The sequence below is a fragment of the Cricetulus griseus genome (assembly GCF_003668045.3).
Source record: "Cricetulus griseus strain 17A/GY chromosome 1 unlocalized genomic scaffold, alternate assembly CriGri-PICRH-1.0 chr1_1, whole genome shotgun sequence".
Classification (NCBI taxonomy): domain Eukaryota; kingdom Metazoa; phylum Chordata; class Mammalia; order Rodentia; family Cricetidae; genus Cricetulus; species Cricetulus griseus.
Window position 1 is genome coordinate 1,013,642 of NW_023276807.1, and position 27,129 is coordinate 1,040,770.

The 27,129-nt window shown below is 51.0% G+C and overlaps 2 protein-coding genes across 8 annotated transcripts in view; one reads left to right on the forward strand and one right to left on the reverse strand.

The window, feature by feature from the left end:
• Cdh23 (cadherin related 23) overlaps positions 1 to 27,129 on the forward strand; it is a 332,359-nt gene that overhangs the window by 265,339 nt on the left and 39,891 nt on the right. The gene's annotated exons all lie outside the window — the stretch shown is intronic.
• Vsir (V-set immunoregulatory receptor) lies at positions 5,325 to 26,872 on the reverse strand. Of its 2 annotated transcripts, none has more exons than XM_027388308.2 (7): positions 26,791 to 26,872; positions 15,982 to 16,410; positions 15,280 to 15,336; positions 9,439 to 9,546; positions 6,411 to 6,438; positions 5,529 to 5,722; positions 5,325 to 5,362 (listed from the first exon to the last, which is right to left on the reverse strand). In XM_027388308.2, exons 1-7 carry the CDS (start codon positions 26,870 to 26,872, stop codon positions 5,325 to 5,327), a joined length of 936 nt encoding a protein of 311 aa, XP_027244109.1. The 2 variants fall into 2 exon arrangements, with proteins under 2 accessions (XP_027244109.1, XP_027244108.1); XM_027388307.2 differs by having other exon boundaries at positions 5,529 to 5,725.

Here is a 27,129-nt window from a genome sequence, read left to right on the forward strand (position 1 = left end):
CACACCCCCTCCTTCTTTCTTCCCTGGGTAACATCCCCTCACCTCCCAAAGCCGGACATTCCTATCCACAGCCTTTAGCCCGTATCACCCAGGCCAGGGACAGCTGGGCTGCAAGGGCCATCCGGGCCAGCCCCAGGAATGCCACACAATGGCCTGCCACCCTGCCAGAGGAAATCATTGTATTGCTTGGGACCTCTGTTAGCTCCAAGCCATAGGCAGGAAAGACAGGACTATGGCAAGGCCCAAGTGGCCACCAAGGGGCCCCTGATGGAGGAAGGGCTGGGTCCATGGAGGAAGGACGGAAGGCAATGAGGAGGTCAGGGGCTGAGCCCTGGCCCTGAGGCACCTTGGCAGGAGATTTAGGAGAGAGAGTGGCCTTTTTGACGTATGAATGACAGCCAGCAGTAGGAAATACAGTCACAGATTACCCTGACTCTCAGGTCCGTGGCTCCAAGGTAGACTGTGAGCTGGGAACACTGCCCTAGTAGCTCATTATATTCTATGAAGCAAGCCTCTCTGCAGTCATGACCCCAGATTCCCCAGCTAAGGCTCTGGCCCCCAGCCTGGGCATTTCCCCTGTGTTCACATCAGGCAGAACTGCCCCAGGCTAATAAGAGTAACCCAGCCCCTGGCTGTTTATTTTTCTTTTAAAAGCAATTTATCAAATAAGCTGTCAGAGAGCAACAGGATGCACAGCTGGCTGAGCTCCTGGGACTCAGTGGTCAGATGGAGCTCTCTGTTCCCTCACCTTTCCCTTGATGCAAACAAGTGGAGTGCAGGGACCCCAGTGTCTAGCAGAAGTCATTTGGCCTGGAGGTTACCAGGCAGGAAGGAGGTAACAAAACATGGTATGGAAGGAGCCTACACATTAGCACAGGGTTTCTGGGCCATGAGAAGGCCAGAGAAGACAGAGAATAAATAAGGATATATTCCTGGTATGGAGTAAACTGGAACCATGAACTTGTGGGTTCAGGTTCATCTCTCAGGAGCCCAGTATGTACAAGGTGAGGGCAATAGCAGATCCTGGGCAAAGAAGGCTGTCTGGTTCAATGAAGGGCAGAGGGATGGATAGGCCTGAGAGGCAGGAAAACTAACAGTAGTTCCACCAGCCACATAACATGAGCCTTTTAGAATTACCATTTTCTTTTGCATTAAATGAGGACAGTAAGGACTCTTGGTGGGGGATATAGTGCTTGCCATAGAAACACAAGGACCTGAGTTCAGATCCCTGGCATCCACAGGAAAAAAAGCCAGGCATGGCTGTATATAGTCTCTATCCCTAGCAGTTGGTGGGGGTGGGTTCACAGAGCTTACTGCTCAGTCAGCCCAGCCTATTGGTGAGCTCCAGATTCACTGAAGGCTCTGTCAAAAATAAAGAGGAGGCACTAGAAGAGATGGCTCAGCAGTTAGAGCACTTGCTCTATTTCCAGAGGACCCAGGTCGATTCCACCCACAGCTCACAACTTTCTGTAACTCCATTTCCAAGTGATCCCATGCTTTCTTCCCTGGCCTCCACAGGCATCAGGCACACATGGGGTGCTCATATATACATGCAGGCAAAAACCAATGCACATAAAATATTTCAATATGTGCTAAAAACACAATCGTGGGGCTGAAAGGATAGCTCAGTAATTAAAATCTATCTTAATTTGTTGCTCTTGCAGAGGACCTGGGTTTGGTCCCCAGCACTCACATGGTGGCTCATAACTATTTTAATTCCACTTCCAAGGGAATCCAACAGGCATGCACATGACGCATATACATGCATCTAGGTAAAACATTCATAAAGTAAATAATTTTTTTTAAAAAATACATCGCAGAGGACTGGAAGAAGACACCCAATGGTGATTTCTGACACCTATACGCACACACATAAACATATAAACATGCACACCTCATACACGTGCACACAAGAAAACTTTACGAATTGACATAGAAGCAAAAACACACATGAAAATCTTTTGGGAAGCATAGTTTAACAAAAAAGATTAAGATATGGCATCCATACTGCCACTTCCTTTTCCTGTGCCCAAGGCAGGCATTACTAATCAATCTCAGCACTTTCTTATCAGCTGTATTACCACATCTGAATTATTCTCACCATATATTCTAAGAAAAACTATACCAACATATCAGAACCGTGAGACCCAGTGAGATGTTTATCCCTTGGCATCACAAGCTGAAAGTGATAATGCCATTATGATGATCCTAGCAGGCCCAGACAAAGCTAGATCCCCAGAGTATAATCCTAGGGTCCTGGTTTAGCTCAGTTACCCAAGGACTCTGTATCAGCTATTAGCTCCCCAAGCAGCCTTAGACTGTTATTAGTCCCCACCCTCCCAAGACTCATGTTCATTGTGGGCTGGGAAAGTGTCAAGCAAAGCAGTGGGCATGCAGGGCATAGGCCAGATGGTCCGTGCTCTCTGTGGTCTGGGACAGGCACTCACTCAGCTGGGCTGTTTGTTTTCAAGGGACTTACCTCCCACTCTCCTGCTTGGCACCCCCAGTTCCTCTTTTGCCTATTTTAGTTTCCTGAGAAAATCTAAGTTCAACTCCCACCATAGCCATGTCAGCCCTGGGGTGCTGCTCCAGCTCATAACCCAGGAAACCCTTTGCCAGGAGGTAGCATGCTACCAAGACCCAGGTTAGTAGAGATGACCTGCTCTCAGCCCAGCTGCCTCCTCCAAGTCTGTCCTCCAGGGAGCAGCTTCTGAAGGAGCCAGCCTCTGTCCCGGCTCTCAGCTGCTTCTTGCAGGGAAAACACTGGCCAGGCAGAAGTAGGGTAGCCCCCAGGGCTGCTCATTGGAGAAGCTGGTCTGAGGCATGCTACCATTCTCCGGCAGGGCCAGCTTGGTTCACAACAGCTACTAGTGGCCCTTTGGCTTGTCAAGAAGCCCTTGCTGTATCAGAAACCTTTCTTACTGGTGCCTCTCATCCCAATCCCAGGGAGAGCTTTATGTGAACCTCCAGAGATAGGCAAAGCATCCCCCAATTTCTGACAGAGCTCCTAAGGATGAATGAGTTCTTCAGAATATAGACTTCTCTCCTTAGGCTTCTGCTAGTACCAGGAACCCAGTATGGCTGGGGAGGCTACAGGGCTCCTCCCTCCTCTTGGAAGCTTAGCTCCCCACTGGGTGTCATGATCACCCCATCTCTTGCCCCAAGGGCAGGTCACCTCCATTCCCCCTGCCCAGACCCTGCACCTCCACAGCAGCAGCAAGGTCATGGGCCCAAGGTCATGGATGTAGACATGGCCTGAACCACACAAAAACTGCATCAAAAAAACAGGAAACCATGAAGCTGACATGCCTTCACTTGCAGGGTCCAGAAGAGAAGAGACTAGAGCCCTGCAGAAGGAAGCTGGGCAGGAAGTGCGTGTCTGTTCTGCTGGGGGCCTCCTCCCCTTTCCACAGAGCAGCCACCAGACAGGGGTCCGACAGTCAAATTCTTAGAAGTCATCTGGGTGACAAGGTCTGAAGCTTAGGGCTGCAGGGACAGGCCAGCCTCCCCCAGGGGACAGGCTATACTCATCCCACAGCTGGTCTGTAGGGTTTTGACTTTGACAGAGGCCCCAAAGCCCTGCCACAAAACAGCTGGCACATCCCCCACTCCAGCCCAGTGCCCCCAAAGCCAAAAGAACAACACGCTCTGTCTAGAGTAACTGTGTGGAGTTTATGGCAACAGATGGAGTAGAAGAGGGGACCCTGGGGACAAAAGAGGAGTCGTGGTTTTGGTGTCCTGGCTACCCCAACACTCCTGTGATGATAGAGCCTCCGGGACCTCCAAGCCCCAGACACAGCTGGCATCCACAGGGGCCTATGCACTCCATCCTTACCGGACAGCTTGTCTGAGTTCCCAGCAGGTAGCTTATTGCTGTGTTCCAGCCTGGACTCTTCTCTTCATTCCCTACTCATCTGTCGCCAGGCAATAAGTAGGTGTCTTCCTGCCTACGGGCCCTGGGTATGAGCTTTCCTACCCAGGCCCAGGTCATCCAAGCCAGTGGAAGCTACAGAAAGACAAATGCTAGCGCTGATATGCGGCTCTTCCAGTGTTCAGGCTACCATCCCACTGGAGGCTGAAGGGTGATTTGCCCAGCCCCAGCCTCACCCCTCCTCACTCTCAGAGATCAGCTGTGCACTTTCTACCTCATGGGGTTGTCCTTTCTTTTCATGCTTTAAAAGCCATCATGAAGGACTCTCCTTGTGTCCCCAGGTCATGCCAGACCCTGGAGATGGTAACCAAGAGTAGTATCAGAACAGGGACAAGCTCTTTTAGGTGCCTGCAAGTCACCCTGAAGATCAGTGGTCACAAGTGGAAGGGTCTCTAGGCCCCAGCTGCCCCCTCCCACAAACTAGACCCTGCATCCTCAGGGCCTTAAAGCTAGTGCCTCCAATTCACTTATTGCTGTTTATAGCTGTTGCCACATGCTGTTTTTAATAGCATCTCTTTCTCACTTAGAAGTGGCCCATAGATAGGGCATCATGGAGGTCACCTTTATCATTGCCCCACACTGAACAGTGGGAGTGATGGATGATGAGGGCAAGAAGGAGACCAGTCTCCACTCATCTTTCCCATCATGCCTTTACCACCCTCCATGTATGATGGTTTGGCCTCACGTTGCTCAAGGCACTCATGAGCTCACAGTGGCTCCTGGGAATAACAGGTACTTCCTGTTTCAGAGCCTCTGGCCCCTGAACTCTGTGGATCGCCATACAGGCAATGAGAGCCCAGAGTCACTTCAACTGTTGACAGACAGTTGCTGGTGGATTGCTGGTGGAAGGCTGCTGACGAAGCTCCCCTAGTCAGGCACAGGCAGGCCAAGCTCCAGAGTTCAGGGGATAGAGTTAGGCCAACAGTACATCCTCAGACAAAACAGCAGGCCAGCCACACACTCACAGTGATCAGGAGTCTCTCGTATCGTGTGCCTCTTGCCTGAAAGGGTGGCAAGGTAGTTACCTCATCCCATCTGGGCTGCTGGTTCCCATGAAGAAAGGCTGCTGCCAAGCTGGACATTCAGGATTTCTTAGGTCATTTGGCATCTGTGACTGGTGGTGTGAAGTCAAGTCTCTAAGGAGAACTCGGCATCCCGAGATCTTGAGAACAGCAATGAGCAATCCAGCATCTTCTTCCTGCCCCACCCCACCCCATATAGCATCCAGAAATGGTAGGGGGAAGATCCATGCATCTTGTAAAGCAGAGTCCAGGCTCAGAGCAGGAGAGAGGAGGCTGGGGTCAATGCCTAAAGGTCTTTTTAAAGGGCCAGCCATAGATCAAATGCACCTGCCCCTAATCCAGGTACCATTGTCCATGGTCCCCCAGCTGGTTTAGATGACTTCAGAGTTAGGGGAGTCAGGGACTGGATCTGTTTTTAAAAAAAGAAAAGGATAAAGAAGTAAGTGGGTGGGGGTGCCTGTGTCCCCTTGGTCAACTCTGCACCATGAAGACTCCCCCGTGATGGGAGGCCCAGCAGAGCCTGTGGTCCTAATGTTTATCAGTCAGGGTGCTGCAAAAACCTGGGTGACACTCACCTAGAGATGGGAAGAAGACATCTCCAGGGCCTGGAGGAGTCAGAGGTGTGCTGGGGTCAGAGAGCAGATAACGTCCTGACTCCGAAGGTTGCCGCTGGGCCACATAGGACAGTGGGGGCCTGGTCTTTGCTTCAGGCATCCCCTGGAAGGGTGGAGTGGTCTCAAAGCCTGGGTTTTCGATACCTTGGGTGTTGCTGCTAGAGAAGCAGAATTAGGGGGTAATTAGTGTCACTCAGAGCACTTCTATCCTTCCTGCCTCCCCTTTCTTCTCCGCTCTCCCCAGCTGGGACAAGGGCAGCCTATGAAAGCCTTCCACCTCAGAGGTTCTAGTGGGATCTCTGGTAGGACTTCCTTTGACGTATCGGAGATGCTGTCTCCTTTAGACACATTGTAGGACAGGGACCAAGCTTCCAGAGGTGACTAATTTCTGAGCCCATCCAAGCTAGCCCATGCCCAAGTACAGATGACATAACATTATCATGCCTACCCAGAGCAGCCATTGGCTTGTTCATACCTGCTCAGCCTGACAACTTTCTCTTGGAATGCCTGGTGCAGCTGAACCATCCACCATGCATTGGGCTGGGGCCAGGTTATGAGCTCCCTCTGCATGTTGTAATGTCTGCCCAAGCCTGCTACGTCCACTCCTGCCTATCCTAAGCCCGGGTGGCCACTGAGACCCAAAGGGCCCACTAAAGCACTTCCAAACAGAATCAGGGCCTAGCAGGGGTGGAGGTGATGCACAGAGCAGCCCACCAGCCCAGATGTGCCAGATGCAGCTCTGACCAGCTGTACCATGCTGAGCAGGGGCCCCACGTCACACAGAAGCACCCTTTCCCTGATACCTGGTTCCAGAAAGATTCTCAAAGTCACTGTGGGCCTTACCTGTCCATCCTCACCAACTCCTGGGCACCTACAGATAGACAGAAAAGCTGGTCTCAGGAAGGAAGCCTTCTGCAGGGCCCACCCCCTGCACCCAGAGCATGCCCAGGAGCCTGTATTGTTCCACGTGTCTGTCCAGCGCAGCCACCTTTGTATACAAGTAAAATATGTCTGCATTTTCCACATGATGTTTGGCCCAGGCTCACACTTCCCCAGAAGTCTGACTGTCAGAATCTAAGTTTCAAGCAAAGGCCGAGTCCCTGCATGTGCTGACGATTGCTTTCTATCGGGAAGTTTGCCTCTCTGGTCTTTAGCCACAGCTTGTTGGGTAGAGGGTTCTGAGATTAGAAGGTCCGCTCTCCCCTCAATCTCCCCATTGCTTCCCAGCCTCTCTACCATTTTCTCCCCCACAAGCCACTACCACTTCACCCCATCCTTGGGGTCCTCCTAAAACTGGCCATCACCCAGATGCAAGAACACCAACTTCCCTCTTTCTTGCAGCTCCCCACACCCTCCCAGAGATCCTTCTTACAGGAGGAGGTTTACATGGGGAAATGGGCTAGGGGAGGGGTATCTGCAAGACAAACACAGGGAAGTTGCACAAAGTTCCTGAAATCTAGGTCACTTCTGCTGACAGAGTGACTCTGTGTCAGGCTGCATGGGCCAAGCTCATCCTTGCCACCTTGCTCTGGGATAAAGAGTGACCTCCACTTTAGGGCTGGGGATGCTGAGCTGCCTGTTCTTTTCTTTTGTCCCGAACATGCTCTTCCCCAGGTAACCCAGTCTCCAGCCCAGGACTAGGGAGCTTTCTGCCCCTAGGGTGCACGGCCCCATGAGCTAACCAACCACTGACCTGCTGTAGTCAGAGTGCTAAGACTTGCTGTTTGCTTTGGCTCCCAACACCCTACAGCTGCCACTCTGGGGTCTGTAGGGATCAGTCACTCCTCAAGCGGCACTGCCTATCCTTTGGAGCTTTGTTTTTCTAAGCATCGACACTTCTGACATGTGTTTCTGTTGCTAAGTCTGAAATCACAGACTGGATTTGGAGGCTTTGATTTGGAGGCAGAGGAGAGACTCTTGAAAGCATTTGCTTTAGAAGATAATTTTGTTTGGTTGGTTTTATGTTTGTTTTGGTTTTTGTTTTGTCGAGAGTGGGTCTCACTAAGTAGTTCTGGCTGCCCTGAAACTCACTATGTAGACCAGGCTAGCCTCAAACTTACAGGGATCTGCCCTGCCTCTGCCTCTGGAGGGTTGGGATTAAAGACCTGAGCTAGAAAATAAATTATTGTTCCCCTTCCTGCTATTGTACATGGGACATTCTTACTCTGGGACAGTAGCATGCTACAGGATAAGGTTATTCTCACAGGCACTCAACATGGCATGAAGTGTAGCACATTCCAGCCCATTGTCACCCCAGGGCTCTTCTCTAAGTCCAGGTCACAGGCTTTCCCGAGGCAAATGGGAAGTTTGGAGCCAGTGTTTAGACTGAAGGTGTATGGAACTGGGGCCTGTGTCTTCAGAACCCCACACAAATGGCATTCTGTCCTGGTGACACACTCTCTCTCTCTCTCTCTCTCTCTCTCTCTCTCTCTCTCTCTCTCTTGTTTTCTTTCCTTTAGCCATCTCTATCCCATTAGGTCCCATGAGCAGAATGAGAACCCTGTGGATGCCTTGCAAGAAAGGCCGGGCCCAAAAAAGGCTGAGTGAAGCCCTCTACACACTTGTAGCCACTACCCTGGAAGGGTCTGCTTTCCATTTCTTGTCCCCTGATCTGACCATGTGACCATCTGACCACATGATCAGGCAGTGCTGTGGTCTGGGCAAAGGGAAGAGAAAACAGAAAGCACCTGGGAATCCATCTGGAACCTAGCCTAGCTGGGTATCTCCCCCACCCCATCCCCTCAGCCATTTCTCCCCTGGCAGAGCCCTGGGTTCCTCCTTCACTCTAGTCTGTCACGTGCTCCACACTGCCACTTTCGGGATGCCCACGGGCAGGCTGTAGTAGGGTTACAACTGGAAGAAACAGTCTGAGAGGAAGGGAGAGGCGGCCACAGCCCACAGTGGCCCTCTGTGGGCCTCCAGGAAAGAGGGTAGGGGGATGGCAGGGTGATTGAGAGGTGAAGGGGAGGGCAGAGGAAATCTGATGTGAGCTGGTGACAATAGTCTTCCCTCAATCCCCTTCTGCAGCTAGGCAGAGGAAAGAGGCCAGGGAGGAACTGTAAGAACAGAGAACTCCCTACCATTGGGCTCCCACCCCTCAAAGAGCAAGGCTCATAGGAGAGGCTGGGACAGACAGGAGGCATGGTCACTCAGAAAAGAAATGGGATTGGTGTTTATGGCCATGAACTTGAAGCCTGGCTCCACTGTTCATTTGCAGTGTGTTTTGTTAGGCAAGTCAGCGAACCCTCCTTAGCCTCGGTTTGTCCATCTGCAAAATGAGTACAGCAATGTCCCCTGTTTGGGTTGTTGTGGTGACTAAGTGAAGCACAGATGTGACACCTTGGCACAGTGCCTGGTAAGGTAACCCCACCGGCTGGGGGCCACCTCAGTTCTGCACTCACAACGCCTTATGACATTCAGTTAGTTAACTTGCAGAGCCTGAGTTTTGTCTGTGAAAGGACAGGGACAACTGAAGCCAGAGCTAAAAGCGCTGCTATTTCTGACATCCCAAAACTTGTTTCTGTCCCAGCTCATTACAAAACAAACACACCCATAGGCTCAAGCAGGTCTCTAAGAGACCCCTGAGTGGCAGCATCCTTATAAACCAGTTTGAGCTAGTCCCACCCATTCTGTGTGGTAACCTACTCATTCATATGGAGTGCCAAACCAGCCCAGCCTGAGCACTGAAGCAGCTGGTAGACATCAAGCCCAGAGAAAGGCACATCTAGGTCCCCTTCCCTCTCATCAGTCACAGTCAAAGCCTTGCAGGGATGCAGAAGAATGGGAAAGGACTGTGCAGCCCTCATGTCCCATGCCATCCCTGGCCTCACAGTCAGGAAACCCCATTACCATCCTGGCAAAAGGTACTTACGGCGGTGAGAGGCCACCTGCCTCTGCTTATAGACCAGCAGCAGGATAAGTGGGAGGCAGAGGATTCCCACGATGCAGGCGCCCGTGGCCAGGGCAGCAGCCGTGATGCCTAGAAGGAAAAAACGACTGACATGAGGGTCCCCTTCCCACCACTTCTCCTGAAGAGAAATGGAGACACAGAATGACCCCAGAGGTGCTCACATTCTATCAGATTGGAGAAGGGAACTGGACAGGAATGGACTCTACATAGCGTTTATGGGAAGGTTCCCAAGGTCTGTAGGAACAAGTTCTGGAGGTATGAATGTGGACCTAGCTGCCCCCAGAGGCCAGCCTGACTACAATTCCCCTTAATCCAAGGTGGCACCCATTGCAGAAAAATCTTATTCGCCATCTGGTGCCAGGCTCTTCCTGGGAAGGTGATGAGATACTGGTGTAAGAAGGTGCCAAAACCACCCCATGGCACATGCCAGGCCCTTTCAGAGCAGGTAGGATGGGAAACTCAGATATTAGGACCCAGATCCAGACCCTTAGAGACTTGAAGAGGCTTTGAAGAGGGAAGTCTAGTGACCTCCTTTCAGAGACAGCCTATGTCCCCCACCCCATGGAATACAGGGAAATGAGGACTGTTGCCCATGACAGAGGCAGCACCAAAGAAGAGTGAGCAAACTGCTCATTACGCCTACAAGGGAAAGCTAAACCACCCTGGACCTCAGGTTGTCCACCAAAAGGCCCTTCCCACCAGATGCCAGAGTTCAAGGTCCAAAGGAGCCCAAGTGATGCAAACAAATTAGAACCACAGTGTTGCACAACGGCGAGGATGTGATTTCTTGCATGCCACTGGCATTTGCTTCTAAAGATGGATGTTTTACTACAATGAAAACAAAATATTCCAGCCTCACCAGGCATGATAGGACAAGTCTTTAATACCAGCATGCAGGAGGCAGAGGGAGGGGGAAAGGCAGGGGCAGGTAGATCTCTGTGAGTTCAAGTCCAGCTTGATGTATATAGTGAGTTCTAGCACATCCAGGACTTACATAGAGAGACCCTGTCTCAAAAAATAAAAACAAACCCTAGCCATCCTTTGAGGGAATTCTTGATCTTTCTAGGGTGAGGCCCCTGGAAACTTGACCTCTTAAACACAGACATGCATACTCATGCACACACAACACACACACACACACACACACACAGAGAGAGAGAGAGAGAGAGAGAGAGAGAGAGAGAGAGAGAGAGTTATAGGAGAATAAAATTGGCAACAAGAATGAGAGAACTGGGCTAGGGATGTAGCATTTGGCTAGCATGCATAGTCCCTGAATTCCATTCCCAGCACTTGGGATGGGGGTTGGGGGACTAGAGAAATGTCCTAAAAAAAAAAAAAAAAAAAAAAAAAAAAAAAAAAAAAAAAAAAAAACTTTAAATAGGCAAAAACAAAGGGGATAGAAAAATGGCTCAGTCGGTAAAGTATGTGCTGTGTAAGTATGAGTGCCTGAGAGCTGGCTCTCCAGAACCTTTTCAAAAAGCCAGGCGTGGCCACATGTAACTGACAGCGGGGAGGTGGGGACAGGAGAATCCCTGGGAATCACTGGCCAGCCAGTTTCATCTAACTGTAAGCTGTAGATTCAGTGAGAGACTCTACCTCAAAAACTTAAGTAGCAAGCAGTTAAGGAAGGCACTCAATGTCAACCTCTGCTTCTGCATGGACACATACATGCATGCATACAAAGGAATGTAAACACATATGAAAATTCAAAAATCTCTTCTTTCCCTCAACCTGGCCCCCCACACAGACCACAGTCCTTATCTATCTAAATCTGGCCTTATCTTTTTTTTTTTTTGGTTTTTCGAGACAGAGTTTCTCTGTCGCTGTGGAGGCTGTCCTGGAACTAGCTCTTGTAGACCAGGCTGGTCTCGAACTCACAGAGATCCACCTGCCTCTGCCTCCCGAGTGCTGGGATTAAAGGCGTGCGCCACCAACTCCCAGCAATCTGGCCTTATCTTACGGAAATCCGTAAGAATGTTCTCCCAGCCCCCAAGCACAGTTTGGACATCTATCTACACAGAGACCCACTTCATTCTTTCCAGGGCTCTATTATACACAGCTTGCCCCAAATTGATAGAAACATCCCTGTCTGGTGCAGACATTGTTTACTTCCATTTTCAACAGTCCTCATCCTGCAACAAGGAATCCTTAGGCTCAGATTTCTGCTCACCCGGGCAGGGCATCTGAACCTAAACACTTAGCATCAAAGCCCTGAGCCAGGGAGCGTTGTGTGTGTTTCCCTCTAGGCTGTTGCACAATTATCTCAGAAAGGGCCGTGCCACTGCATGAGCCCCACATCATAGGGGGTTGGTTTATTTCAGTCCATCTGCTGACTCCAGGAGTTTAGCTGGGAACAGACGAGCCCTCGGAACCACAACCAGAGTAAACCATTTCCTTCCCAATTTGAGCCTTTCTCTCTGCCAAAACATGGCTAGGATCTCTTGTCATAGGATCAGGTTCGCCTCCAGAGAGCTCTGGGAGTCGGATGTGCCTTGGTCTATTTGCTGCCTCTGCACTTTATTTGGGAACAAAGGCCATTTTTATCCCACTGTATTGCTAAGCAGTATGGAAGCATAAATGGGCTCGCAGTGAGGTGTATTGAACTGGGCAGACCATTGGCAGGCACTTTAGAAATACCCATTGGTATGGAAACAGTACCAATTGCTAGGCGAATTGCAAAGGAAGTTCCAATCCACAGGAAAGCAGCTTCCCTGCCGGTTGTAATGTGGCTGCATTTGAACGTGGAATACTGAAAGTAAAAAGCGTTCTATAATTCATACCACTCAGTGTGGCTAAACCCCATCCAAGGACCTTACTGTGGGCAATCTGAGAAGCTGGTGGCAAAAGCACTTTTCTCTCATCCCACAGTTACTAAGCAACTCGTGGTGCAGTTAGCCAGGTGCTCACATTCCGCCTTGAAGATTTGGCCAGGACCTCCCTCCCTGACCCTCTTGTTTGCAAGTGGCAATCCTGCCCTCTATGGTTCCTTTGGTTTCACTTCCAGAGCCAGTTTCCTTATACAATGGACTTGTTGTTCAGGCTACTGCAGGGGCAGACTAGGGAGGTATGCATGTGGGCCTGGCTGCCCCCAGAGGCTTAGGACACCTTTGTAAAGCCAGCCTGACTGCAGTTCCCCTTACTCCAAAGTGGCACCCATTGCAGAGAAATCTTATTCACCATCTGGAGCTAGGCTCTTCCTGGGAAGGTGATGAGACACTGGTGCGAGACGGTGCCAAAAGCACCCCATGGCATGTACCAGGCCCTTTCAGGCCCATGTGCAGGATGGGAAGGCCCAGCTTGGTCCAGGGCCTGCCAGGTACCCTGTGGGAGTGTGCAAAGGAGGCTGAGGAAAGCATCTGGCACATGCTGCTGCCTGAGGGATAGGAAAGGTACAGAGACAGGCTGCCCTGCCCTGCCCTGATCTCAGGGGAAATCCACAGCCCCTCGGCAATGCAAACAAATGCCAGCCTACACCTTTAGCAGGCTCCTTCCCCTCACCAACACTTCCTCTTGCCCAAAACCCACTTGGACTTGGTCCTGGTTTAATCTAAGCTACTCTCCCATAGGATAGCATTTAGCCACTCAGACTGGAATTAGAAAAGGAAAAACACAAAGACCCTCCTGGCTGGAAGCATCGTTAACAGACCCAGTGAGTGCTGTGGTTGAACACTTTGGTATGAGAGAGAGTGGAGGTTGGGACCTTCCAGAGTTAATGAACAGTAGAGAATAGTGCTTAGCAGCTGGCCCTGGGGCCTGTTTAGCAATGGCATGGGTGGCCTTGCAAATGCTCTAGAAATGTGTTAAGGAACCTACCTGTGTTTACCATCAGTTCCCATCCCTTAGCACAGGGGTGGACAAGTTGCCTTGGGATGTTAGGCCCAGTGTGCATCAAGAGGAGATTGGAACCCATACTTCCATGGCGATGGAACTACCCTTGCAGACTGGTGGCTGAGTGTTCACCAGCCTTCACCCCACCCTACTGTTTGTCCTCCAGCTCCCTGGACCTGAGATAAAAGTGGTCCCCATCCGTGATGTAGCCCCTTAGATCACAAGTGCATCCCTGTAAAAGGGACATGGGCATCCCCATTCCTCAATAGAGAAATGATGCTGGGGTAGTGCTGCCCAGATTCTCCACACACGCTCCCAAAAAGTATACCCGGGAACTAACTCAGGCTTAGTGGTGAGTGTCCAGACTGCAAAAACCAGGAACCTGGAAGGGGAGGGACATCAGAGGTCATCAGAGTCATCCCCTGCCATCAGCAGCCGCAGTGGCATCAAGCATGTTCTCTTGGTCCTCCACAAGCCAATTCCCTGGACAATAGCTCAAGGAATCAGGAGCCAGAAAGAGACTTCACAGCTCCAAGAATTGGCAAAGATTTAAAACATCAAAACCCAAGGGCGGAGAGGCATGGAACAGAAAGATGAACCTCCTTGGAGATCAGGTTCACGCTTCCACCTCACCCTTGGATTTTTCTCCTCTAAGTCTCAGGAATAGAAAAGTCCCCAACCTCCTTGGCCAGTCCACTTCTCCAGCACTCTCCCCTCTACCATCTTCTGTCCCTGTCCCCAAGACTGAAAGCATATGGCTTATTTTCACGAGGTCCTGTTGAAGCCAGGCCTAGTGGTTCACACCTGGAACCCCAGAACTTCGTAGGCAGAAGCAGGAGGATTGCTGTCCAGGCCAGCATGGACTACATAGCTAGTTCCAGGTCAGCCACAGCCTGCCTGACCCTCATTTTCCCCACTCATGACATGCTGGCAGCAGTAGCAGAAGTAGCAGTTTGCAAAGACAGATTCTTGAGGAAGAAGCAGGGCCAGGGTGATTGCTCAGAATGAAGGAACCATGGGGAAGTGAATGTCACCATGCTCCACCACTGTGTCCCCTCAGACGCATACATGTGGGCACACAGTGTGAGCTGCTCCGTGGGAAGGAAGAGGATGCTCAGAGGGGAAGTGAGGACGGCATCGCGGCTTGGTGCTGAGGACACACTCGAGCTCAGCAGTGTGTGGCAGAAGAGCCTGAACCGAAGGCCTCACAGCCATGCTGGTGTGGCTGTCATTCAGTTTTGTACATGGTAGGGTTGGTTGGTTTGAAAATATGAGTAATTTGACTAGAAAGTTGCTTTGATCTTTGAGTTGCTTTGGTCTTTGGGGCTTTACATAAGACGGTAGTTCAGCTGGCTCAAACCCTCAAGCATGTGGCCAGGGTCACAGTTTTTCCTTCTGCTCCACCAGAGCTTAAGCAAGAGCTGGCTCACACTAGATGCCTAACAAACCTATAAACCACAGCCCCTCTCTTTATGGGATGTGGGGCACCCTAAAACATGTCCCCTTGCCTACTATACATGCCACAAGGCATTTGCAAACAAACCTCTATGTGTCCAGCCTCCCTGAGAGCAGAGCCCTCCAACTCACCCATAAGGCCTCTCTCTGGGCCAGCACCAGGGCTGACAGCCACCCCGAACTCTGCATGTCCAGTCTCCTTCCACAAGCACAGGAAATGGGCTATGAGCAGAGCTGGGCAGGCTACAGTCAAGTACCTGCTGTACCGCTGGGCAGTGTGAATATGTGTCACCTCTCTCGAGTGGCAATGGTGATCTGTGCTTCACAGATCGAGCAGTTGCAGGAGCAGGGGCTTCCAGGGCCACAGTCAAGAAGGAGAAAAGGGATAGAAGCAGCAGCAGAGAGTATGGTGGTCTGCAGGTGTGTGGGACTGAGGTGACAGTCCAGAACAGGGTCTGGGCCCAAGGTAAATACAGAAAGAACAGAATGCACAGGAGATATGGGGGTGGCCGTTCTTACTGTCACTGTCCTGTTCGTCAGATGGGTACGCAATGCACGCAGATGGTGAGTCTTTGCCTGTGGGAACAAAGAGAGCGCTATTAGATGAGTGTGAGGCTCATGAAGTCAAGGAGGTCAGTCCAGGCTAGTAACTTCTCCTGTCACAGAAATGCACGCTAATGCCTGCCTGGCACTGCTGGCCCATGAAGTTTGTACACGTGTGTGTGTGTGTGTGTGTGTGTGTGTGTGTGTGTGTGTATACATGCAAGTGTGAGCACATGGGCACACACATACTTACCCTGTTCTCATGCCACCTCCTAGAGCAAATGGGTACCTGCTAGCACCTACATCTCAATCCAGTCAAATCTTGCATCCTCAGCGGGACAGACATATACGCACTCACTTCACAGCCATTTTAGCCATGAGCAACTCAAACTTAGTACACTATCAGCACCCCTATTGCCTACATTTTCTCATGAGCAATAACACTGCCAGTTTAGGTACATATACCCTCTTACATGAAAAAGTCACTCTGTCACAAATCGAGACAACACACAAGAGAATCACATGCCTGCACTCCACACACAGGTTCCCACCCACTCCTTACACAGCCTCATGCCCTTGAGTGTCATGTCACTCATGGTCAGATAAATAGTCATATGACAGATATGCAGACACCCCCTCCCCCACTCCCAGCCATGGCAGTCTAGACAGAATGCTCACCTGTCTGTACCCGCAGCTCCGTGTACCCATAGAGCCACTGTGCTGCGTGGTGGTGCTTGATCTCCATCACCTGACAACAGTAGAGGCCGCTGTCCTGCAGGGTCACATTGCGAATGGTGATTGAGAAGTTACCATGGTGGTCAGAAGCTAACTCTAGCCCATGTGCCTGGGCCTGGTCGTGGCTGATTTTGGCTTCCTGGTGGCTTCCGTGGTGCGGATGAAGGTGCTGGAATGTGAAGTTGCGGATGGGCTGACGTTCTTTGCACACTTGAACCTCACCTCGTGAGCTGAGGTACCACGTTTTGTAGAAAGTCATGTTGTGCCCTTTAGACACGGGGCCCAGGATCCTGCAGGTCAGGGTGACGTTCTGCCCTTCAGGACACACGTACATAGAATACGGTGTGGCAACCTTGAAAGCTGCCACCAAACCTGCTCAGAGAGAGAAAAGCCCCTGTCACCTGCCTGAGTGAGTGCCACTCCTTGGCACCCTCAGGGTGAGGAGAAAGCTTGACTTCAGCCAATCTCTAGCTGCAGACCCTGGGCAAGTCAACTGACCTCCTGAGCCTTAGCCTCTTGCTCAATACACACTCCATCCAACCTAAACGGGAGGAGCCTCCAGGCCTCCCCAAGTTTAAAGGGAGAAAGGGATGGCTGGGGGGAACTTGAGCCAAACAACTGGCCAGCCAAAATGGGGCCTTCTCCCAAGTAGAGCATGAATCCTGGCTCCAGCTCCACCTTGGCCATCCCTGCCCTGCACAGGTAGGAGGTACCAAGGAGAATGGGAGGGTCTTAATCTTTGGCCATGCTCCTGGAGAGCACCAGTGCCTTCTGCTCACCCCTACTCCTCACCCAGGCCATGCCTTCTTCCATTGCCTCTTCATTGAGCACTAACTGATACCTGGGCAGGTGCCAGAGCCAGTGACCCAACTAAGCAGACAAGCCTGCACTAATGGCCCCGTGGGCAGATGCAAACCAGTAACCAGTTTTCAGAGACTTGGGAGGGAAGGCATGCCCTTCCAGGGATGAGCATGGCCCTTCTGGGAAAAGGGTGGGTCTTTAGACTTTGAGACTTCAAAAGTGAGCACGTCTACCTAGGCACGATGGTAGGAAAGCAGGGAATACAGAGATACATGATAGGTCCTCATCCATAGTTCTCTTCCCTAAGCAGATAAAGAAATCCTCTTGCCCAATCTCAGCCCCCATTCCTCTACTGCTTAACCTGATGGAGCATGAAGGCATAGCTTTTATTTTTTAAGACAGGATCTCATGTATCCCAGGTCGGCCCCAAATATACTATGTAGCTGAAGATGGCCCTGAGCTAATCTTCTTGTCTCTACCTCTCAAGTGCTGGGGTTTTGGACATGTGCCATCAGCCCACTTTAAAAGGCACAGAGTCAGCCGGGCAGTTGTGGCGCATGCCTTTAATCCCAGCACTCGAGAGGCAGAGGCAGGCGGAGCTCTGTGAGTTCGAGGCCAGCCTGTTCTACAGAGCGAGTGCCAGGATAGGCTCCAAAGCTACACAGAGAAAACCTGTCTCAAACAAACAAACAAAAAAAAAGGCAGAGTCTCACACTCAGGGCTTTGTGCATGCTGGGAAAGCATTCCACCCACTGAGCCACATCCCCAGCCTGGGTTCAGTCTTTTGAGACTAGAATGTGAGCCGGAGCCTCTGCTCCCCTGTCTAATTGCGTGAGCCTGTTTTCTCCCCTGTAAAGAGAAAGACATTCATCACAGCCCGGGTTGGGAGATGAAGAAAGGTGGGGATGCAGAAGGCTCTAAAGCGAGCAGGGCTCTGGTTACCATCACACCTTACTGTTGCTTTGATTTTCATTCACATTGCAGGGGCTGCAGGAGATCTGACAGACAGGGAAAGAGGGTTTAGAATACATAGAGAGAGTACAAATGGAGGTCTGGGGTCATAGCTCAGTCAGAAAAATGTTTGCCTCAAAAATGTGAGGCCCTGAGTTTGGATCCCTAGAACCCAGGTAAGAATCTGAGTGTTAGGACAAGCCTGTAAGTCCAGTGATGGGGAGATGGGAGGTAGAAAGAGGTTGGTGCCTGGAACTTGCTGGCCAGCTAGCCTAGACTTGGTGAAGTTCCAGAGCAATAAGAGACCCTGTCTGAAAAGTAGGAGGGACACACGCCACCAAGCTTAATGACCTGAGTTCAATCCATGTAGTGGAAGGAGAGAACCGACTCCATTTCCTGCAAGTTGTTCTTTGCCTCCACAGACGTGCCATGGAGTGTACATTCACACATGAACCCCCCACACAAAGTAAATATGTAAATGTTTTACAAGGTGCATATGACACCTGAGGTTGCACCCTGACCTCTGTACACATGTATGTACACACACACACACACACACACACACAGACACAGACAGAGAGAGAGAGAGAGAGAGAGAGAGAGAGAGAGAGAGAGAGGAGAGAGCACTCCATTCAGAAGTACCATTTAGATCTCTGATGCTCCCTCCATGCCCTCAGAGCTCAGGACTATTGGTACCAAACTGGGAACCCCTGAAGTCTGACAGCCTGGTCCGCTGCAAAAGGCAGCAGCCTGGTGTGGCTTTTGGAGTTGAACCAGGCCACACTGGAGTCCAATGACTCTGAGTCATTAGGCTGAGCCTCAGACTCACTGGAAGACAAAAATAAAAACATCAAGAGAAGGGGGGTGGGTGTTAAGGCTGGGACAAGAATCATTCATACAAGTGTCCTAAGAGTATTCTCTCTGCAATTCAAGAAACGCTTCCCAGGAGAGGGGCCAAAATCCAGTGGAATGAATAAGCCAGCTTCAAACTCTTCACCACAAAAAAAATCTGAATGACTAGTAAGAGCTGATGATCTAGTACTGGAGGGCTTGTGTGTGTACATGAGAGTGTGAGTGGGACAACTGCAGGACCCTAGAGAATGCCTGTAGGAGAGCAGCATTAGGCCTACCAGGTAAGGAAGACAGACATTCCAGAGCCATCCCCCAGTTCTGCTCATACATATGCCAAAGAGATTTCTGGAATGCTGTTGCCAAGGTGAGTACAGATTTCAGAACTTCTTTGGTGAGATAGCATCTCCTTTTCAGGCAGTGACAGGCCCAGGAAGGGAAAGTGGTTTGGCTGCAGTTGCAGAGGATCTGAAGACCTCAAGTAAAACAGGCTTCATAGAGAACTGTGAGAAGCAAAGACGTGCATTGTGCACTATGCCCAAGGGTCTGTGTTGCATGTGACAACCTGAGAGGAGGGTTGGATTCTTCCCATTTCATTAGTGAAGACAGCAAGTCCACAGGCAGGGTGAAGCAGCTTGCTTGCTCACCAACTCACAGTGAGGGACCACTGGAGATTGACTCCAACCCAGGCATGTGTACTGTCGAAAAGCTGGAAGCACCAAAGCCCGTGTAGCCTTCAGACCTTGCATCCCACCCTTAAAATAGGGTGTTGTCGTTGTTTGGAATTGCTAACACTTAAAAGGAATGGATTTGTGGCTCTGGAGAGTTTGCTCAATGATTAACAGCACTGGCTGCTCTTCCAGAGGACCTGAGTTCAATTCCCAGCACCCACATGGGAGCTCACAACTCTAACTCCAGCCCCCAGGTATCCAATGACCTCTTCTGGCCTCCTCAGACATGAGGCATACACATGGTACACAGACTTATATGCAGACAAAACTTCCATACACATAAAATCATTTTTAAATGGGGATTTGATAGGGATTTTAACCCCCGGTGTCTCTTTGAAATAGCAAACAGCTGTTTATGCCTCTGGTTTTATTCACACCAGCCTAGAGGTTCCCCTGTAGGCCTGTATGGACTGCATATGGCCACTAAACCCTGGCTCTGCGGCTACCTAAGGAAAGGGCTTTCCCAGACAGAGGGAGCCAAACCCACAAAGAGTGGCCATACCTCTGCCCTACCCCTGCAGCCATGCAGCAGCTACTCCAACCCTTTCTTCTCTGCTCAATAGCTCTAGCCTGAGAGACACCACCATCCTTGGAGCCGAATTCAGTTCCATCAGCATTTGCCCAGTGCACAGGCCCTGGGAGCTATCAGGAGGGCAGAGAGAGCAGAGGCCAGAGCTGCAGGTCTGTGGTGGGTGAGGGGCACAGGCCAAATGTCAAGACACTTAGAAACCAAGGGTGTGGATGAGGGGAACTCACATGTGGCACGAGTGTCCCCTAGATGTGCGGGAGGGGACGGATGTGGCAGGGGGTGGGGTGGGGTGGGGAGGTGTGCCAAGCTGAGCCTAAGCAATGGTGTTTGGAGCTCAGGTCTGCCCCAGAGCAGGGGAAATGGGTCCAGTCCTGTTTCATTTTCAAGGGGTCATGGAGAGAGCAGGGTTCAGAGAGAGTAGGAGTCAGGGCATGGTTCCATCCCACCCACACTCACTCACTTCTCATTCCCAAAGTCAGCAAACCTCTTCCTGAGTTAGAGGGAAGGAGAAGCTGTCCTTGGATTGGGGTTGGGTTGGAGGGTGTTCGAATTTTAGGCTTAGGGGTCAGGTAAGAGAGGCAGAAAAGACAGGGTTTGTCCTAAAGGAGAACAGGGGGCTAGAAATGTCCCTCATGTCTGAGGCTCAGAGCAGCTGTCCCTGGGAGGACAGTCCAGGGCACAGAGCTACTGAAAACAGCACACAAGCATGCAGAAAGGCCTGGATACATACCTGAGAACATACACACTTTAGGGCTGCATGCAGCCCGACTGGTATTATAATTACTTGTCGGGAGGATATTGCTCATTGTCCGCTACAGATCCCTTAGGCCACCTGGGTTATTGTCAGAGACCAGGAAAATGGGTGGGGAGGAAGGCCCCTGACTCTAATGTAGCCAAGTTCACATGGGACAGGAAAGTGTCCCAAGCCCTATTCTGCACATGTACCAGTGAAGAGCACTGCCTTTGGGGACAGGTCCCCTGACCCCCACCTTGCCCTACTTGCCACTGAGTAAGACCACCCTGTACCTGCTATTACTCTGTCCTAGACAGCAAGATTCCCGAGCCCTGGGGCCTCCTAGGCTGGGCCTTTGCTGTGTGAACCTATGCAATTGCACTCAAGAGAGTCCTGTGTCCTGAACCCCTTCATCTCCGCTCTCAGATCCATATCTTTTTCCTTTACTGTTTTTAATTGTGTGTGAAGAGGATGCTAGGAACTAAACCTAGGTTCTCTAGAAAAGCAACAAATACTCTTAACCCCAAGCCATTTCTACAGGCGCCTCAGGTCCACTTCTTATATGTTAGGTACTTTATCCTAATATGGGTTTAACCCCCTATTCCATGTATTTTTATTTTTAAAGTATTATTATTATTATCTATACTTGTGTGGGGTGTCTTGTTCGGCATTGGATCTTAGGGGTTAGTTGGTTCTTTTTTTGTTTTTTTTGAGACAGCTTTTTGCTATGCAACTCTAAAACTCACTGTAGCCCAGGTTGGTCCCGAACTTGTGATCCTCCTGCTTCTGCCTCCTGAGCTCTGGGATTATAGGCAGGTGCTCCATGCTATGCCTCATTCTCATTTTAAAGATAAAACTGACTAGAGTATGAGCTGAGCTGAGACTCACACCTTCGACCGGCATGCAGACAGGAAGAATACTCCCTCCAACCATCCTCCCAGGGTGGGTGGAGCTAACATTTCATCTTTCAGCTCTTCGAAGAAAAGGAGCTGACCCCGGGCTGACCCCTATGCTCCAGCAACTGTTCCTTCTGCTCCTGAGACCCAAACCAAAACATTCTTTCATTCCACAAATACTTAGCAGGATCTTAACATGAGCCAGACTCAAGGCAGAGGTTGTAGAGCTGAGGGCTCCCTCAGGAAACAGGTTTTTGCTGCCTTTCCTAGCCGTGGTGCCCAGCTACAGATAGGGCACAGTCTGCGGGAAAGTTTTCAAGAAACTCTTACTTGGCATCCTCTCCAGTCTTGTTTTTGAGACTGTCACCTCTCGCCACACATCAGGCTCTGTGGGCGTACAGGGGATGGGTGTGTGTGGGTGTGGACAAGCTTTAGTATTGTGTTTTTCCCTGACAGGCTCTGGCTTTACCCCCAGTCACCAAGGCAACACCCCAGAGGTTTTGGAGGTGGGTCCAGAGCTTGATTGGTCAGGCCAGGAAGGCCCCACCCAGACAGCTGAGGTCTATCCAGCTGCTAGCTTGCCAAGTAAACAATTATTTGACTGTCTGCAGTTGCTAGCCTCACACTTGATGAGAGAGACCGAGACCGGGGTCTCCCGCCTCCCAGGCATGGAAACCGGTCCCAGCTTAGAGACCTCATTTCCAAGGATGTTCTCCAGGTGCCTAAAAAGCCTAAAAAGCAAGCAAGACTGGACTGTATCATTAGTAAGATGTGTGGTACAGAGAAGAACACAGAGGCAGGGTCCAATCAAAACCCAGAGGAAGTGCCCCGGGGTGAAGGCTGCGGGCTGAAGCCAGCAAGTCTGTTCAGAAGGTTCTCTAGCTAGTGAGGACAAAGGGTATCTTAGATGTGTTTATTGATCCCTGCCCCAGCAGGAAGTGTCCATTCACATGGACCAAGGAGGCTGGGAAGGGGAAGCGGGGGCTCTATGGGAGGAAGCCACACTTCCAGCACCTTGGGAAAACCGCCTGCATCCAGGGATAGAGGCCCTAGCCACTGGGCCTCCTGGGGAGGGTCTGGGCAGTGGGCCAAGGCCCTAGCTCAGGGAGGCTCCTCTGGAGGATTCCAGCACAGACTCAAGGCCTCTGTAAGGAGGACTCAACCCCACGACCACTCCAACCAGGGAGAGACTTCCTAAGATCTGATTCCATCCATGCAAGGGGCTCACTTGGTAGGATTGTTCTAAACAGGCAGACACAGACTTGTTGCTTAATTAATTCCCAAGCCTGTGAAACAGGAGCTTGGGTTAGGAAGTCAAAACACAAAAGAAACCTGTCTACAGTCTCACAGAGAATAAGTTGTGGACAGAATTCAAACCCAGGCCTCTGGAGAGCTGATGCTGTCTCTAGAAACCAGAGGTAACCAGAGACTGGCTCCACCTCCTCCCCACAGATGGACAGCTGACCTAGCCAATGAGGGCTTAGTTTGCCCAGCAGCATTAATAACTCAAGTAGTTTTACTTTTGATTTTACATTAAATAACACTGACTCATAAAGAGAGATATTTGTTCCCATTTCAGTATTCCCTTAGCCCTGCCTATATCAAAGAAAAAGTTAATGCCACTATATCTTCAAAATGTTGGGTTTTTTTTTTTCTTAATTAATTTCTACAAAGAGACAGCAGCAGGCTTTACATGCTGACTCCGGCCCAGCCTGAGTTTCCAACTAACATTTAATTCCCTTATTTGGCTTGCCAGTGGTGCTCTTTTATATGTTCTATTTATGGCCGATGATACTAGCTTTCCACTTGTGATACTGTCTTAAAATTTCCTTTAAATTTTTTACTTTAAAGAAAAGTGTAGATTTAGAGGAAAAACAAGTAGGTAGATTGTTCGGCAGATACTACAGGTGATGAGCAAATGAACCCAGAATGCACCAAGGGGAATTACCCTCCCCAGGGACCAGCAGCCAGCTGCAACTATGTCACTCAGCCTGTTCACTGCTCAGTTGGGGGAAGTGTGTGCTTGGGGCCCCATAGTGAGGGAGTAGCTGAGGCAGGACTGGACCTGGGATCTCCTTGGAAGCTGAGTCCCTACATAGAAAGGCCAATGGGAAGGCTTGGTTAGTAGCCAAACACTGCAAGTTCATTACTGAATGTCCCTTGCTCCACTCTAGAAATGGTCAACAGTAAATAGGCTGATATGCAAATGGAATGTGAGAGAGAACCCACAGATAGGGACACACTAGGCCAGTCTGGCTATTAAGGCCTCATCTCTCGGGGACTTAGGAAGAGAACCTCCAGCCACCCTTATGGCTATTTCAGACTGGTAGCTAGAACCAGCCTGGGCATCCTTCAGATATTAGGAGTCTGGGAAATGCATTCCCAGTGATATTTCCTATGGCTTCCTATGTCCTGGACATTCATTGGGGCTCTGTAGGCAGTGAAAGCTCCGATGGAAAGCCACCAGTATGGAGATGACGTACTACTGACATCACAAGGGCCAGGCACCATGGGAAGTTATACCCATCAGCTCCACACAGCTGTGTCTAAGGGAGAATGGATCGCCGCCCTGTATTATAGATGGAGACTTGACCAAAGATGCTAAGAAGCTTGCCCAGCTCACAAAAGGCCAGCTAAGATTCAAACACAGGTCGAACTACAATAACAGTTAAACTAGAGCTGAAAGAAGCCCTGGCATGCAGTTATACTCCAGACCCCTTACTTAAACATCAGGAAGGCCAGCCAGACCTTCAAAAGAATCCATCGACATCAGAAGCCAGTGCTAATTTCTGGCAAGGCCAGATTGGCCCTGGGCAATAGTTGCCTTTGAATGTAGGACCTCAAGTTCAAGGCTCAGTCAGCACCAACAGGACACATGGGCCCTGAGGACCCTCTGTTTCTTCTCCTTAGGCCTAAGATGCTATACAAAGGTGACTCCTGTAGCTTCCATTTGGTACCCTTTTCCTAGATCCACAGGTGGAAAGTGCTGCCTTGCAGCAAACCTAGCTCAGTATGGTTAGAGTTTCTGGCCCCTGGGCATCCCGTGGCATAGCCATCTTTAGTCTCAGGCTACTGGGCGGGTCTTATGGATTTCCTAAGAGCTGACCACTACCGAGTCAGAGGCTTGCAGCACTGAGTTTACTCAACAGGGCCTTGCATTCTTGTTTACCATGAAAGGGAAGACAGCTGCCCATCTGTCACACCAGTGCCTCCCTGTCGATGGGGGCTCCTGGGTCAGACTGAGGACAGGCAAGGTAGTAACTTCCTCAAAGCTTAGAGATGCTGTGGTGAAGAGGTTCTGCACCCCCGAGGGTCTGATGGCTCGTGGCTCCCAGGGCAACCACCCCCACCCCATCTCAGCCCATGACAGGCTAGGACAGGAGTGTGTTCCATGGCCCCAAGTGCCTCCTAAGCTCTGACTGCTTGAAGCCCCCCAGGCCCCCATTTCACCCTGCCCCAAATGCCATTCTGTCCAAGGCAACCCAGCACTTCAGCTGACTGGTGAGTGTTCTCAGCCCCCAGACCTCCTGACCACCATGTCTGCTATAGGAAAGAAAAAAAAAAAAAAAACATGAATGATCATGGAACCTGTGTCATAGCCAGTGCTGAGGTCAGAGAAGCTCCAGGCTAAAGGGCTTCTTTGTTCCTTTCCTGAAAGCCAGACAGACCCCTAATGGCCTTCCTGAGCTGAATATGGGGAGGTAGCCTTCAGCTCACCAAGTAGTTTGAGTAGCCAAAAGCCATGGCTGTGTGATCTTCTGGGTTTGGAGGCACAGCAGGGTAGGGATATCCAACTCCCCTCAGGGCCTCTTTGCTGTTGGGTGGTCCACAAGCTGTGTCCCTCTACTCCGAATCTCTAGGACTTAGTTTCCCAAATTGGGGCTGATGAACAGACAGCATCCCAGTCAACTGAGGGTAGGGAAGGGACAAGAAAAGGGGCTTCATGGAGTCACTTGAGGGGAGAATGGTAGCATGTGATAGATACAGTATTGGCCTTCCTGCTCCCTGCCCCTGGAAGTTTAGCCTTCAAGGAGCCTTGACCTTGGTGCTAGGACTGTAACATTCTCAACCTGTACTACCAACTCCACCCCTGCCTCAGTCTCTCGCTTTGAGTGGTAGGGAGCATCCAGACCAGGGGTTTCGGTGTTCTGTATATAGGGTGTGGAGGCCTTCTTCGTTATCAAAGGTCCAGGGCTGCCTCCCAGTGCTGATAAGAAGTTATCTGTCTCTCTCTCCTCTCCTTCAGTTAATCTTCTTTCTTTTCTGATTGGTCCATTGGCTCCCTCTGCTGAGCCCACCACCTCCATACTGACACTTCTGAATTCCTCCATGGCTGACACTGTCCCCGGGCCCTTTCTCCCTCCAGCCTTGCAGAAGCAACTTGCGTCCTGGGTTTTCTGAGCAGGGAAGGATCAGACAAGCAATCTCCAGGGGACACCCTTGTCTAGCCCTTGGCCACCTATAAGAATATCCCCTTTTTCTTTAAGATATTCTGCTCTGGGCAAGCAAGGACCAGGCTCTGGGGAACTACTGTTGGGACAAGGTACAAATTGTGAGTCTGGATTTTGGAAGTGACACCTCTCTGTGTGGGGCTTGGGTATCTGTGCGGAGGAATTATCCAAGCCCAGACATGGACTGGTAGCTGGGCTCAGGGGTTGTCCTGTATCTTACCCAAGACTCCATACTGGCTGCTCAGCTTCAATCTGACTAAATGGCAAGAACCCACTGATCACTCAACATCAGTATAGAGCAGGTGACAAACGCTGCCCAGATCTGGGAGTGTCCATCAAAACTCATCCAGGAGTGTCAAAGGGGATGGCATACTGGGTCACAGCAACCCCCCCCCCCAAGTCCTCTGATACTCTGGAGCAGGAAGGCAGGGAGATGCCCCAGGTGTCAAAAGCCAGTCAACAACCACTAAAGGACTAGAGTGACTCTTCATGTCCCTTTCCAGCCTTGCAGAAGCTCTTCAAGGCCCCTGCTCCGGGCTCTCTGGTCAGGGAAGTGTGCAGGCAGTCCCCTCGAGACACACCTTTGCCTGTTGTTTTGGCAGCTGTTAGCACCGACAGATGTGCTCGACTAGGATGGAGCCACCACTGCACCCTGCTGGGCTGTCCCAGCAGCCTCAGAGCAGCGGTAGGGTGGAGATCACCGCAGGCTGGGGGGATTCAAGGCACTCCCATCCTGCCTGGGTCCCTCCACCCTACCGAGCTGTGCTGCCTGAAACTCTTCCCCTGCGCCCCGCCGCCAGCGGGACCTTACCTCTGGATGCCGCCAGGAAAAGAGCGAGGAGCAGGGTCCCCCAGCGCGGGCCGCTGGCCTCTGGGACCGTGGGGACACCCATGTCGCCGTCGAGCCGAGCAAGAGCAGGTGGGGTGCACGTAGAGCAAACGCGGCTCCGGGAGCGCAGGGAGCCTGCTGTACACACTGCTTGCCCAAGTGAGTGCGTGCGGAACCCACAGCGCAGCTGGCGACCGAGCCAGCTCCTCTCCCATCAGCGCCCCCGAGTGGCGGCGGGCGGTCCTGCGAATCCAGGGCCCGCGGGAAGGGCCGGTCTTGCAGATAGACGTGGTTAAGAGTCCAACCAGCCACTTCCCTCTG